The 14,055-nt window shown below is 48.9% G+C and overlaps 1 protein-coding gene across 10 annotated transcripts in view; it reads left to right on the top strand.

Annotated features, from left to right (window-relative positions):
- COL5A1 (collagen type V alpha 1 chain) overlaps positions 1 to 14,055 on the top strand; it is a 144,147-nt gene that overhangs the window by 118,034 nt on the left and 12,058 nt on the right. For 7 of the 10 annotated variants that reach the window (XR_015808104.1, XR_015808101.1, XR_015808102.1 and 4 more), the window contains exons 50-65: positions 123 to 230; positions 1,200 to 1,253; positions 1,402 to 1,455; positions 2,044 to 2,097; positions 2,538 to 2,591; positions 3,224 to 3,331; positions 3,718 to 3,771; positions 3,871 to 3,924; positions 4,379 to 4,486; positions 4,915 to 4,968; positions 5,595 to 5,630; positions 6,371 to 6,424; positions 6,767 to 7,025; positions 7,399 to 7,511; positions 9,436 to 9,504; positions 13,429 to 13,662. Coding sequence is in view for 4 of the 10 variants with exons in the window: in XM_088177676.1 (XP_088033802.1) it covers positions 123 to 230; positions 1,200 to 1,253; positions 1,402 to 1,455; positions 2,044 to 2,097; positions 2,538 to 2,591; positions 3,224 to 3,331; positions 3,718 to 3,771; positions 3,871 to 3,924; positions 4,379 to 4,486; positions 4,915 to 4,968; positions 5,595 to 5,630; positions 6,371 to 6,424; positions 6,767 to 7,025; positions 7,399 to 7,511; positions 9,436 to 9,504; positions 13,429 to 13,662 (1,467 nt within the window). In the remaining 6 variants the exon portion in view is untranslated. Of the gene's footprint in view, positions 1 to 122; positions 231 to 1,199; positions 1,254 to 1,401; positions 1,456 to 2,043; positions 2,098 to 2,537; positions 2,592 to 3,223; positions 3,332 to 3,717; positions 3,772 to 3,870; positions 3,925 to 4,378; positions 4,487 to 4,914; positions 4,969 to 5,594; positions 5,631 to 6,370; positions 6,425 to 6,766; positions 7,026 to 7,398; positions 7,512 to 9,311; positions 9,381 to 9,435; positions 9,505 to 12,053; positions 12,135 to 13,428; positions 13,663 to 14,055 lie in introns of those variants that run through there. The other 3 variants (XR_015808103.1, XM_014892157.2, XM_088177677.1) reach the window with 2 other exon arrangements.

Below are 14,055 nucleotides of genomic sequence, written 5' to 3'. Positions count from 1 at the left end.
CTTGTGTTTGGAGACACAAATAGAGCTTCTTGCTCAGAACTGATTGAAGGATAATTAGAGATCAGTAGAGTTCGTTTTGGTTTTTTTTCCCCTGGATAATAAAAGTTTTTTTTCATTTACAGGGCCCTAAAGGTGAAAGAGGTGAAAAGGGAGAAGCAGGTCCCTCTGGGGCTGCTGGTCCACCTGGCCCCAAAGGGCCACCAGGTGATGATGGCCCCAAAGGCAGCCCTGTAAGTACCCCCTCCATCTTTCCTTGCCTTCCCAGCAGAGATTTCTGCATGAAAAGATGTTTCTGTGGAAATTTAAAATAGTTTCCTTACCATGGAATTGCTCCTCTGGTGATCATGATCTCAGCCCCCTTCTTTAGGGTGCTGATGAGGGAAATGCCCAACTGTACCATATTTCCCAGAAATGCTGGAATTCTCAGTGCTTTTTGCAGGCTATCTGGAATCTCACCCCACAGAGAGGAGCTGCACTAGGGTCACTTTTGTTTTGATGGCTTTCCAAGGTCTTCTGCACCACAGCAGAGCTTCCAAAACGGGATCAAGGAGATTTCTCGGGTTTGGGAGCTGTACCTGCACACCCAGCTCCCTGCTGCTGCTAATTTCTACAGCTCTGCTGAAGCCAGTGGAGCTCTGATAATTTTACTAGGGGACAATAGTATAGGGTTTATCTTGCAGGCTCCTCTGATGCCTGGAATTGATGATGAGATAAGGCAAGATGGCACAAAGAAACAGAGGAGGCAGAGGAGTTTAGTCATCCCTCCTAACAGATGGGATTTGGGATATCTGTGATGGGTTGCAGGCTGCTCCTGGAATCATGTGAAGCACCCGACAGACATTGGATGGGGAAGAATGGTGAAGTGTTTCAGTCATTAAATGCTCTGAGAGGCTCCTCCTGTGCAAAATGTCACACATTTTGCAAAAGCAAAACCTTCCAATCTGCACGTTCCCAAATCTGCTGTCACCCAGCCAAAGGATTTCTGAAAAACTGGGATGGAAGTGCCAGCGTTGCCTTTGGAGCTCTGGTAGCCAGGATGCAGATCTGGGCTGGCTGGGACAGGGTGGAAACACTGAAATGCAAAGATGGGTTGTGATTGTAGAAATTAGGATTTTACTCCATGGGGTGGCTCCCCGTGGCTCATTGGTGCTCCCCAGGTGCAGCATCTCTGACTTGGGAATATTCTTCTCACTTTGCAGGGTCCAGTTGGTTTCCCTGGTGACCCTGGTCCTCCTGGAGAGCCTGGCCCAGCTGTAAGTTTGGTCTCACAGAGCTTCCTCCTCCTGCTGTGGTGGAACCCAACTGTGCTGCTCGTTCCCAGCAGCTCCCCTGGCATTTCCTCTGCTCAGCTCCACTCACAGCCTAAAACCAACTCCTTGTTCCTTTTTCCCTCCTTTTTAGGGTCAAGATGGTCCCCCTGGTGACAAAGGTGATGATGGTGAACCTGGACAGACTGTGAGTACCTGAAAAGATGAGAGCTGTGCCCCACAGTGCCCATGGCTCTGTGTCAGCTCCAGGGACACCAATCCCCTCATTCCCACCAGAATTTCCCAGTGGGAATTGCCCACTGAGGATCTCATTCCCTCCTGTGTCATCCATCCATCCATCATCCATCCATCATCCATCCATCCATCCATCATCCATCATCCATCCATCATCCATCCATCCATCATCCATCATCCATCCATCCATCATCCATCATCCATCCATCATCCATCCATCCATCATCCATCCATCATCCATCATCCATCCATCCATCATCCATCATCCATCATCCATCCATCATCCATCCATCATCCATCCATCCATCCATCATCCATCCATCATCCATCATCCATCCATCCATCATCCATCCATCCATCATCCATCCATCCATCCATCCATCATCCATCATCCATCATCCATCATCCATCCTCCATCCATCATCCATCCATCATCCATCCATCCATCCATCATCCATCCATCCCTCCATGGATCCCTGGCTGCTCTTTCCCACATCCCAAGGGCACTCATGGCTCGTTCCCCTCCCCTCTCTCCCTGCAGGGTTCCCCTGGACCCACAGGAGAGCCAGGCCCCTCTGGACCCCCTGGAAAAAGGGTGAGTTGGTACTTTAGGAAGATTTTCCCAAATGCATTCCTATTAACTTTTTAAAAACTCATGTTCTTACTAAGCCTACAATAAATGCTGTGTAAATGCTGTGTAAAATATGTGATAATTAAAAAAAAATAAAATTATGCACCACCCACAGCCGTTGGAAATTGATGGGAAGCTGCCAGGAAAATCCCATGGATTTTTTTTTTAAAGATGTTAACAGCCCAAAGAAAATCCAAGGATGAGGATTTTCCTGCTCTTCCTCCCTTGCTGCCAAAACCCAGGGATTCATTTAGCAAGGAGCTAATTTAAAAAGCTTTTCAGGGATATTTGTCTCCATTTTGTCTCCTTCCCTGGGGCTGGAGCATCATTTTGCTAATTCCAATGGACCGTTGCAGATCAGCAGGATCTAATTGTGTTTTCCATCTATTCTGGGCTTTCTTTAGGGCCCTCCTGGTCCAGCTGGTCCTGAAGGAAGGCAAGGAGAGAAAGGAGCCAAGGTGAGAGCTGAATGGGATTTCACTTGTGCTGTGTCCTTGCTCCCTCTGCCAAGGCAGGGAGTTGATTTTGCTGCGTGTTACAACAAATTAGCTCAAATTTGGGGCCACTGGTCTCGAATCTGAGCTGATGTTCCAGCCCTTAACAAGCTCTGTGGGGATAATTAGGGCTTGCTAAGGTCATGGGAATGTTTTCCTTCGTTTGAAACATCCAAGTGCTATATTTGGCACTTGAATGTGTTGTAAATAATGGGGTGTGCACAGCCCCGTGTCCTTTCCCAGGGCAGACACGGCTTTAATGGGCTGGGATTGTTTGGGTGGGGAAATGGAGATGGGATTGGAAATTACAGATCCTGTTGTGGCAGCACAGAAGAGGGAGGATGGATGGGGGTCCCTGAACCCAGGAGAGCTCAGAGCCAAAGGGTGGCTCCTGCTGGAATTCAAGCAAGGAATTGGAATCTCCTGGGAACTGAAGGAGTTTGGAGAATGAGGTGGAGGGAGCAGCAGGAAAATCAAGGAGGAGAAAGTTTCATGTGCTTTGCATGGATCTGCATCCCCTCTGTGGCATCCTGGCATCATCTCACAAAATCATTGGATGTCCCAACCCAAATCCAATTCCCTGCCTCTTCATCCAGGGAGAAGCTGGTTTGGAAGGACCTCCTGGGAAAACTGGGCCCATTGGTCCCCAAGGTGCTCCAGGGAAGCCTGGCCCCGATGGCCTTCGTGGGATTCCTGGTCCAGTTGTGAGTATTCCCAGTTTGGGAAAGCTCAGGTTTGTTCCTGTATCCCACCTGCTTGGAAGATGCCTTTTCCCAGTGTTCTGTCCATGCTGGGATGCCTGACAGCAGATAAAACATATTTCATGGCAATAATGGAATAGTGAATATCATCTCCCACATGTTTTATCTGAGCCTTGGTTCTTCAGCCACTCTCCAGGAGTGATTTTTCCTTGACCCACAAAGTCCCTTTTCCAGCAGAGATTTGAGCATGGAAGGAATAGAAATCCTTTTGCTTTTGCCATCTGTGAAAAGCCAGGACAAACATTCCCTGGCACAGGTGAATAATCAGAATATTCTCAGCTGGGAGCACTGCTGGCACTGGGAATGAGGGAATTGCATTTTTTTTCCAGGGTGAACAAGGTCTCCCGGGATCCCCTGGCCCAGATGGTCCTCCAGGCCCAATGGTATGTCCAGAGCACCCAATTCCAGGAGTTTTTGAACTGCATGAATGAGTGTGACATGAATTCATTCCCTCTTTTGGTTTTCCCCTCTGTGTCCCAAAGGGCCCTCCTGGTTTGCCTGGTCTGAAAGGAGATTCTGGTCCTAAAGGAGAGAAGGTGAGAATGCACACAGGATGCCATTGCCTGGTGCCTGCTGGGGTGTGGGGACACTGCAGAGGGGTCCTGGGGACTGTCACCAGCCCCAGTGACAGCTTCAGAGGAGACCTGCAGCACTCTGAGTGTGCCCCAAGGAGCTGAGCTGGGGGTGAGTGTGGAGGTGCAGAGCCCTGGCCCATTTTTGGGGTGATTCTCCACCCTATATCCATTTCTGGCATATATATATTTATATAACCCCAAGGAATGAGCAGCTGCTCCAGTGCAGAGGTTCTTTCTATATTTGTAGAATTTTCTGCTGTAAAAATCTCCAGTTTTGCTCCATTCTGCCACTTCCACGTGTCAGGGATTGCTACAAACTCCTCTCACCTTTCTCAGATGTTTGGGGTTGGATCTAGAAATGTCTCTGCTCTCTCCAGTCAGAAATCCTAATTAACATCTGCTCTTTTCCCCCCAGGGTCACCCAGGTTTAATTGGTCTTATTGGACCACCAGGAGAGCAGGGAGAAAAGGGTGACAGAGGTCTCCCAGGCCCCCAGGGCTCAGCAGGACCCAAAGGAGAGCAGGTAAATATTTCATAAAATAAAATTCCATACATTTCCTTCCTGGAATGTGCTTTGGAGTATAGCAGAGATGGGCAACCCTGGATCCTTGGCAGTCTTTGAGGGATGTTTTCTGTATTAATGTGGTTTATTTTATGTGTGATGTATGGATCTGCTCCAAAATGACCCATTTTAGTGGGAAGCAGATTCTCAAGGGTCATATGAAAGAGTTGAATAGGGATGGTGCCATTAAATATTCATCTCAAGGGCTGATTTTTAAAAGTGTGAGCCTAAATGAGATAGGAACTCCTTTGTCCATGCTCTAAAAACCAGGTAAAGCTCCAGATTGGACTGGAATCCTCCAAAACTGGGTGATCACCTGTGAGCAGGGCTTTGGATTTGTAATTTTTGGCCAGAATTACAGATCAATTAATTTGCTGTTATTTTTTTAGGGTATCACAGGTCCTTCTGGACCCATCGGACCTCCAGGACCCCCAGGATTACCGGTAGGTGACAATCCACGACCTTGGAATTCCCTGGGAGCTGCACAGGCCCTCAGGAGCCACTCCTGTGCTCCCAGGAATGCCCAGCACAGCCCTGGCTGTAGGAGGATCTTGGTCACAATGTTGGGGTTTTTTGGGTTTTTTTTCAGCTGAGCCATTTAAAAACACTTGGATGAGTTCCAGGAATTCCCATCCCGTTATCCCTCCCGGTGGAAGGATCTGGAAGTGATGTGGGAGATGGGCACTGGGAAATTGTCCCACCCTGTTTCCCTCCCCCTTTTCTTTTGGAATATCCACAATCCCATGGGGATTTCTTGCCCTTTTTTGTTGATTTTTATCATTATTTTGGATGCTCAAAGGGCTCGTGCTGCACCCTGGGGTGCCCAGCTGAGTGTCCTGAGCACGGAGCTGGGATCAGCCCCACATTCCAGCAGTTTTCCCAGTCCCCACTGGGGCAGGAATGGGGAGCTCTGCCACAAAACCTTTTTGTCTCTTGGCAAATAAAAGCAACACCCAGCTCAAGTGGATGGGGAAAATGGAAATAGAGTAAAATTTTTTTTTTTAAATTCCCTTTCTGAATTCTCTGCTTGGAACTGAGCTGACTCCTTTCTGTATTTGTCTCTCCACAGGGTCCCCCTGGTCCCAAAGGTGCTAAAGGCTCCTCAGTGAGTATGGGCACAGCTCAGGGAAGAGGCTGAGGGGGTTTTATCATTTTTATTGAGTGTAGAACACGCTGGGACTCCCCTCAGCAGTAAAATGAATGCAATTAGCAGAGAGGACTTAACAAACTCTGCCTAAAACCAGGAATGATAATTGGGGACGGATTCTGTGCCACCACTGCACTTCCCTGAAGAGCAGAGCAGCACAGATCACAATCCAGTGCTTAGTCCTGAGGAGAAAAGCTGCTGCTGGAGAGTGGAGGGGTTAAAAATAGCCCGAGAAAAACGGGATGTGGGAAGCTGGAAAGTGAAGAACTCAGTGAGAAATGAGACTCTGGAACTTGGTGGTGCAAACCTGCTGTGCAGGCAGCTAAAAATTCCTCTTTTGGGCAACTTCTTAGTGGCTTTTTGCCATCTAGGATTTGATGTTTTATTAATTTGAAGATTTTATTTGACTTGCAAAATTGTTGGAGTGGTTGGGAGAGTTTAAGATTTTATGCATTTTATGCATTCTGTGGGAAGCATAAGAAAAATCTGTAACTCCAGGTGTTTATCTTTACCTAAACACCAAAAACAACCAAAAATTCCATTTTCTTGGGATGTGGGTACAGGGAGACTCCTGTTGTGTGCCTGAAGGGACAAAAATGAAGTTTCAGGCATAGTTAAAATAATGTTTGGGATGTGATTGAAGTACCAGGTGAATTCTCTGGGATGAATCCTGATTTTTCCCTTGTTTTTCCATCCAGGGTCCCACAGGTCCAAAGGGTGAATCAGGACTTCCAGGGCCCCCAGGACCTCCTGTAAGTAGAACTCACGAGGTGAAGCATGAAACAAAGTTCAGTTTTCATGGGTGCTGGAATTTGGGAAGCAGAAAAATCTCTGGATGAAGATTCCTTGCCAGTGCTAGCAGTGGGTTGGAATCTCTTGGAGACACTGGGGGAGAAATCAGGATGGAATTATTAACGGGAAGAGGACAAGAAGGTGGAAAATGTTGAATTCAGAGGTTTTATCAGCACCATCCACGGGTGTTCTCCATGTCCAATGTGTATTTTAGGATATTGCTGCTTTGTTCATGTTTCCTGTCCTTTTCCCAATGGAAAGAGAAATTGTCTTTTTTTTTTTTTTCCCCCCCAAAAAATCAGGGTCCTCCTGGAGAAGTCATCCAGCCCCTGCCCATCCAGGCTGGCAAGAGGACCAGGAGGAACATTGATGCCAGCCAGCTGCTGGATGATGGGAATGCTGACAACTACATGGACTATGCTGATGGCATGGAGGAGATTTTTGGCTCCCTGAACTCCTTGAAACTGGAAATCGAGCAGATGAAACATCCCTTGGGCACTCAGCACAACCCAGCACGCACCTGCAAGGACCTGCAGCTCTGCCACCCTGATTTCCCAGATGGTGTGTCCTGGGAGAGAGGGGATGTGGGGATTTCTGGATGCAAAAATGAGGCTTGGAAAAGGAGGAATTTGGGGATTCCGTGGGGGTTGTGGCTGGTGGAGAAGAATTATGTAGAGCTGAGCTGGGTATCATTGAACAGCCCTCCCAGATTAAATGTTCTGTTCTAAAAATGGGAATATGGGATGAAAAATCCTCTTCAGCCGGCACCAGAAAAACTACATATAAATAATTGGTATGTGTATTATTTATATGTAGATTTTTTTTTTAAACCACATATAAACAATAACCCATGAGAGGTGAGACATGCCAGGTGAGGAGGTTGCTGAAGTGGCCTCTGACCTGATCCTTTCTTCCCTTCTCTCCCCTCATCCAGGTGAATACTGGGTTGATCCCAACCAAGGGTGTTCCAGGGACTCTTTCAAAGTTTACTGTAATTTCACAGCTGGTGGAGAGACCTGCATCTTCCCTGATAAGAAATCTGAAGGAGTAAGTCCACAGCACCTTGGCTTTCCCCTCTATCCTGGTGATAGATGGTTTTCCTGATATGAATATTCATAGGCAGCCAATTTTTAGGAGGATTGAACAGGATCAAAGATCCAGAATGTTCCTTTGTCACACATCACCTTCTAAAATAACACAGAAAATGTTGACAAAGAGAAAATCAGATGTAAGCTGTGATTTGGGACAAACCTCTGATGATTTCCCAGGCGTAATAAATGCTAAAACCTTAATTTTTCGAACTTTGCTGTCCAAGGCAGGGGTGTGTGTTGGTGCAGGAATTGGGAGCTCTGTTTAACTCCTTCCTTCCCACAGCCCTGCTCCACTGCCTGCATGCCCAAACCCCACTGATTCCCCTCCCCTCTCTCTGTGTCTCCAGGCAGAGCAGATAAATGTTTACCTCCTGTCATTTTTCCTGCTGTTCCTTGTGGGTAAATGATCCTAAATGATTGCAAGCAGGCTCAGAGCTCAAGGTTGATGAAGTAATTTGTGCAATGGTGCTCTTGGCTCAGCCATGCCCATCATTTTTGTCCTGTATCCCTGCACTCTGTTTTGCAGAGCTGCTCTTCTCTCTGCCTGGGGAGCAGCTGTGGCACTGGCCAAGCAGAAACACAACAATTCAGCCTGGGGGAGCTGTGCCAGTGTCACAGTTGTGCTCCAGCTGTGACAAAGCTGAGCTGTTCTCCTGCTGCATTTCATCCACCAGAAATGTGTGTCAGCACAAGACAAATCACACATGACATAAATCCTCCCTGAGTTTTTCTTGGGGCTGTTTGAAAAGGAGATGGATTTCCTCTTCCTTTGCATCAATGTGCTGTGTTTTTCCTCAAAATTTGACAGCTCAAAAAGCAGAGTCTGGCCATGATCTTGCAGGGGCTTGAGCTCCTGCTGTGCTGGTTCAGTGAGGGGCTCTGTGGAGCTGCAGCACTCCTCAAATACAAATTCCATGCTGGGATCCATAAGAAAAAAGCTTCTCCCATCCAGAGGGATGCAAGCAGCCACCACCCCAGCCCTGGTGGTGACTCAGTGGGTTTGTGGTGAGCCAGAGCAGAGTTTCAGCTCTGGCTCCTCTCAGCTCCTGCTCCCCCAGCACAAACCCTGGGGTCTGCTCTGCAAAGGGAAGGACGATCCCCAGGCACCTGCAGCCGGGCTGTTGTTTTTGGAGACATTTCCAGCACAAATGAGGCCGTTGTGGGAGGCTGGGGGAGCAGCCACGCTCCTTCCTTGTGCTCTGAATGAAAAAAGCTGCTTCAGCTGCTGAGCTGGGGCTGCCTGAAGGATGCTCTGATGGCTGATTCCTTGTCCAGGTCACTCTGTGTCACTCTGGGTACCTGCAGCTCCATCCTGTGTGTCCAGCACCTCAAACACAGCAGCAGGCAGAGGCTTTTCCTTCATCACCTCCTTTGCCTTTCCCAGCCCCACAGCACCTGGATTTGGCCCTGGGGAGGCACCAGGCTTCTCCTGCACATGAAGATCAATGCACCTTTTCCTTTTTCCCTCTCTGTCTTTCCTTTGAATTTTCCTGTCACTGCTGGATTTACATCCCAAGTTCCCTGGAGGCAGAGGTAGCCCTTAGCAAAGGCTGGTGCCAGAGCAGCACCACTCCTCCTCCTCTGCTTCACAGCCACCTTCTGCTCTCATTGCTGATGTATAAAGATCATTAAAAACCATTTTAAAGCAAGTTGGACAGTTTCAATAAGACATGCAGACTCTGGAATGAAAGTAGTTTTTAATTTTGATTTTTTTTTCTTTTCTTTCTCTCTTCCCTCCTTGCTGTCCACAAACTAGGCTAGAATTACTTCCTGGCCCAAGGAAAACCCAGGCTCGTGGTTCAGTGAATTCAAGCGGGGTAAACTGGTAAGAAACATCCTGGTGCTTGCAGTTTCCTTTAACCCCCTGTCATATTTTACAGAGTAAAATGGCTCGTTGGCCCAAAGAACAGCCTTCCACATGGTATAGTCAATACAAGCGGGGGTCCTTGGTAAGTGGCTAACCCTGGCCCTGAATCAGAGCTTGTCACCTGCTTTGGTATGGCCACACTGCTGCCCTCTGCATGCTGGACTAACCCCCCTGCCAGGCACACGGAAATGTTTAAGGTGGAATTCTGAGACAGAGCCCAAAGCTGCTGGAGGGCTTTATTCCAGTCTGCCTGACTGGGAATGTGGGGGATGAGCTTTGCCCAGTGTTAGAAAGGGACACGGGGGGGTCCTGAGGGACCCTGGGGCAGGTTTGGCTTCACAGAGCCCTGCAGGAGTTCTGCATCCCACAGGGAGTTCTGCATCCCATAGGGAATGCTCCATCCCACAGGGAGTTCTGCATCCCATAGGGAATGCTCCATCCCACAGGGAGTTCTCCATCCCATAGGGAATGCTCCATCCCACAGGGAATTTCCTATCCCACAGGGAATGCTCCATCCCAGGGAGAGCAGTTGCTGTCTCCTCATCAGAGCCCATTTTGGGTGTCCCCACATTGCTGTCCCCTTGTCACTGTCCCCCAGCAGTGCAGCCTTACCCCAAAAGATCCCTAAAATGATGCCCCAGCCCGGAGCTGGGCACGGTGCTGTCACCCAGGGGGTGGAGCTGCACATCCCTGGCCTCTCCAGGACAGGTTTTCCCAGAGGATTTTGTTTCTCATATGGAGATGAACCACACTGGGGGCTCCCATGCTGACCCCAGAGCTTGGGAGAACCAAAGTCATTTATTTAAAGAAGATTTCCAGCCCGGCCTAGTGGAAAGGAATTTGACTGAGTCACAATTAAGGAATTTTTTTTTTTTTCATGGGGGAAGAGCTGTTTAAGGTCAAACAACATTTGATGTCAGCAAGGCATAAACCAGGAAAAGCTCTGGTTTCTTGTCTTGTCATCCCCACGGTGAGCAGTCCTGGGCAGGGATGTCACATTTGTGTCCTGAAATGTCCCCCTGGTTCATCATTCCCGCACAATTAGCGGGATGCACGTAACGAGCTCAGCCAAACCAGGAGAATTTGGGAACAGGCAAAGATTCCATGGACAAAACCACCCTGCCCAGGGGCAGGAGATGCTCTGCTGTGTCCCACTGAGTTGTCCCCTCCCCAGGGCAGGAGGATCCTGAGGTGCCCCAACTTCCACCTTAAAGGGCAAACAACCCAAGGCCCTGCGTTGTTTCCCCGCGTTTGCCGCATTCCATCGCCACTAAAACGCCTTTGGCTCTGATGCTGCCCTCGAGGAGGACACGGCTTCTGGGGCTTCTCTGCATCCTCAAATCAAAGCCAAGGCTTCAGCCTCGTGGCTCCTTGGAGGGCAGCTACTCACAGCTTAATTACAGAGCACTTCATCAGTTCGTGTTCCAAGTACCTCCACTCCTCCATCTCCCCTGCTGCTCCCCTCCCCAGCTCTGTTAGAGCCTCAGTTGCCAGCCTAGAGCTTAGGGCTTATTCTTTTTTTAGATAAAAACATTTCTGGTGCTACTCGGAGCTCTGTGTTCCATCTTTTTGTGTTGTCGTTTTCTTGTTTTTTTTTTTTTTTTTTTTTTTTTACCTGTCCTGCTTTTTCTATTTGGAGAAATTTTAAAAAGCCACCAGTATATGGAAGACCACAAAACAGTCAAACACACAGGCCATGAAAGTTTTATTCATTTAATCATTTATTTCACTATTAGCTCTGATTTTGCCTCAGTCAGTGCTTGAAACCATTGAGGAGATATTTTCCTGGTAAATCCAAAATCAGCTGAAATTTGTGTGTGGATGGGCAGAATCAAAAGGAGTTTGAGCTCCCCTCTGGGTGCAACTCTGCTCCTGTTATTCCATGGAGAAGATCCTGGTGTCTTGAGGTTCTGAACCTTTGGGGAACCCCAAATCTGAGGGGAAGATTTCCAGTGCTGCCCCAATAAATCCTGGGATTGCACAGCTGGCCAGATGCTGCCTTTCTTCTGGAGACACCTGAAGTAAGAGGGCTGCAATAAATATGAAATAGAACCAAACCAGCTGGGTGTGATGCTCCCACACCATCATTAATCAAAGCTACAGAGCACTGGGAGCCAATTCCTTACCTTTCCTCAGGATGCAGCCAAGCTGTGTTCAGAGGGATAAGAGCCTTGCAGATGTTTTCTCTGCTTCCCTCCTGTGTGTGTTACACACAATTCCCAGCAGCTCTAAGAGACCTGCCATCCATCCCATTATCCCATCCCATTATCCCATCCTATTATCCCATCCCATCCCATTATCCCATCCCATCCCACCTCAGCCATATGACACCTGCCAGCACAGAGAAAAAAGGAAATAATTGGGTTTTCCAAAACTGAGCCAACGTTGAGCACAAAACCAGCTCCCAGTGGCTGCAGTTGCAAAGCTGGGACAGAATTTCACAAAATCTTCACAGGCTGATCAACAAAACACCCCTTGAAAGGCAGCCAGGCTGCCAAGCAAGCACTGGTTTGAAATAAAACCAAATAAGAGAAGGTCCTGCAGATCAGTGGTGCCACACTGGGTGTGTGACAAGCTCTTGGCATTTTTTTTTTGTCCCCTTCCTTCCACGTGCTGGTGGTTTTCTGGTAGCTCCTCCTGGCATGCGTGGCTCTCTCCTGGTCAGTCACATTTAACTCTCAGGAGGACAGTGCAGCAGCATCCTGACAACCGGTTGGTATCTTTATTTATTTGGATTCTCTCTTTTAATTCCGTGGTTTATTGTGGTTACCAATCTCTTCTACTGTTTGCAGCCTGCACCACGACTCGAGGGTTCGTGGTACCTGGAGGAAATCCACGCTGGTTGGGTGCCTGTGTTTTTCTCCTGGTTGTTTCTAAAGAAACCCTCAGTCCATCCAGGGCACTAATTTGGAGATGCCACCTCAAGCACAGTCAGTTCATAGCTGCAAAAACTCATTTTGTGGGCTGTGAAAGACTCACAAAATCCTGAATCCCCAAAGTGCTGGGATTGGGTTTCAATAATTTATTTTTTTGTAGGAATATGTTCTCCTGCATGGGAGAAAAAGGAGCCTGGTGGGCAGAATGGAGCAAATCTCAGTGTGCAAGACTGGGATTCACAATGTGTGTTACAACAGGGCAGCAAATCCATTTTCTCTTTACCTGAGCAGAACTTTTCCAAGCAGGGCAGCCCCCAGTCGTCACCAGCAGGGCCAGGATTTGCAAAGATTGCTTCAAACCCCACGGTTTGGTGCCCAGGAAAACGAATGGGGAATAGCCCAGGGTGTGCAGAACAAAACACCCCCAGCAGTCAGAAATTCATGTCAGACAGGACAGGAAAATAAAGCCCTGAACCCTCACAGAAATTCACCTTCCCTCCTCGTCAAAAGCTGGAGAAATACACTCAACATTGCCTTAAATTTGAGAATATCCCCAAATTTCCACCCTCTTGCAACCAGGGCTGAAATCCCCTTGCCTGTTTGGTTTTTTTTTTTTTTTTCTCTGCCCTCCTTAGATTTAATTTTTTTGCTCACACCCTCACCCCATCCAGCAGGAGAACAAAACGTTCGTGGGTGAGCAGAGCAGTGTGTGCTGGTGACACTGGTGTCCCTGAGCTCAGGAGCAGTGTGTTGGTGACACTGGTGTCCCTGAGCTCAGGAGCAGTGTGTGCTGGTGGCACTGGTATCCCTGAGCTCAGGAGCATTGCCTGTGGTGACACTGGTGTCCCCTAGCTCAGGAGCAGTGTGTGCTGGTGACACTGGTGTCCCTGAGCTCAGGAGCAGTGTGTGCTGGTGACACTGGTGTCCCTCAAAGCTCCCAGCTCAGGAGCAGTGTCTGTGGTGTGCTGGTGGCACTGGTGTCCCCCAGCTCAGGAGCAGTGTGTGTTGGTGACACCGGTGTCCCCCAGAGCTCCTGGCCGTGTGTCCCTGTCCCCCTGGCCGTGTGTCCCTGTCCCCCTGGCTGTGTTTCCCGTCCCTCCCTGCCCAGCCTTGTCCCTTTCCCATCACAGCTGTCCTACGTGGACTCGGACGGGAACCCCATCGGGGTGGTGCAGATGACCTTCCTGCGCCTGCTGAGCGCCTCTGCCCGCCAGAATGTCACCTACAACTGCTACCAGTCGGTGGCGTGGCACGATGCCACCACCAACAGCTATGACAAGGCCATGCGCTTCCTGGGCTCCAACGACGAGGAGATGTCCTACGACAACAACCCCTACATCCGAGCTGCCCTGGACGGCTGCGCGGTACGTGGCTGCTCCTGGCCCTGGGGACAGCTTGGGGACACCTTGGGGACACTTTAGGGACACTTTAGGGGCGCCTCTGTCCCCTCCCGTGCTTGGCCAGCATCATCTTCCCCGGAGCAGATCGCCCTCAAAATTGCGGCGCTTCAGGGTTGTCACCTTGCTAATTTGGAAATAAATGATTCCCTGGGGGTTTGTGATCCTGCTCAAAGCCAGGGGAAGCTGCAGCACCTCCAGGAGTCAAATTAATCTTGATTAATCCAATTTATCTCCCTAAAAACGCTGCTTTTAAAAGCCTCCCTGTGCTTTTTCTCTTGCCCAGTTCCTCACACGGGGAGAGGCGAGCGATGGTGCCCAGTTGGGTTTGGAAATGTGGGAAGGGTTTGATAAGAATCC

This window comes from Sturnus vulgaris, chromosome 22 (assembly GCF_052056855.1).
Source record: "Sturnus vulgaris isolate bStuVul1 chromosome 22, bStuVul1.hap1, whole genome shotgun sequence".
NCBI classification, from domain to species: Eukaryota; Metazoa; Chordata; class Aves; order Passeriformes; family Sturnidae; genus Sturnus; species Sturnus vulgaris.
The sequence above is the reverse complement of the archived record's forward strand: the minus strand, read 5'-3'. Positions and strand labels throughout refer to the sequence as shown.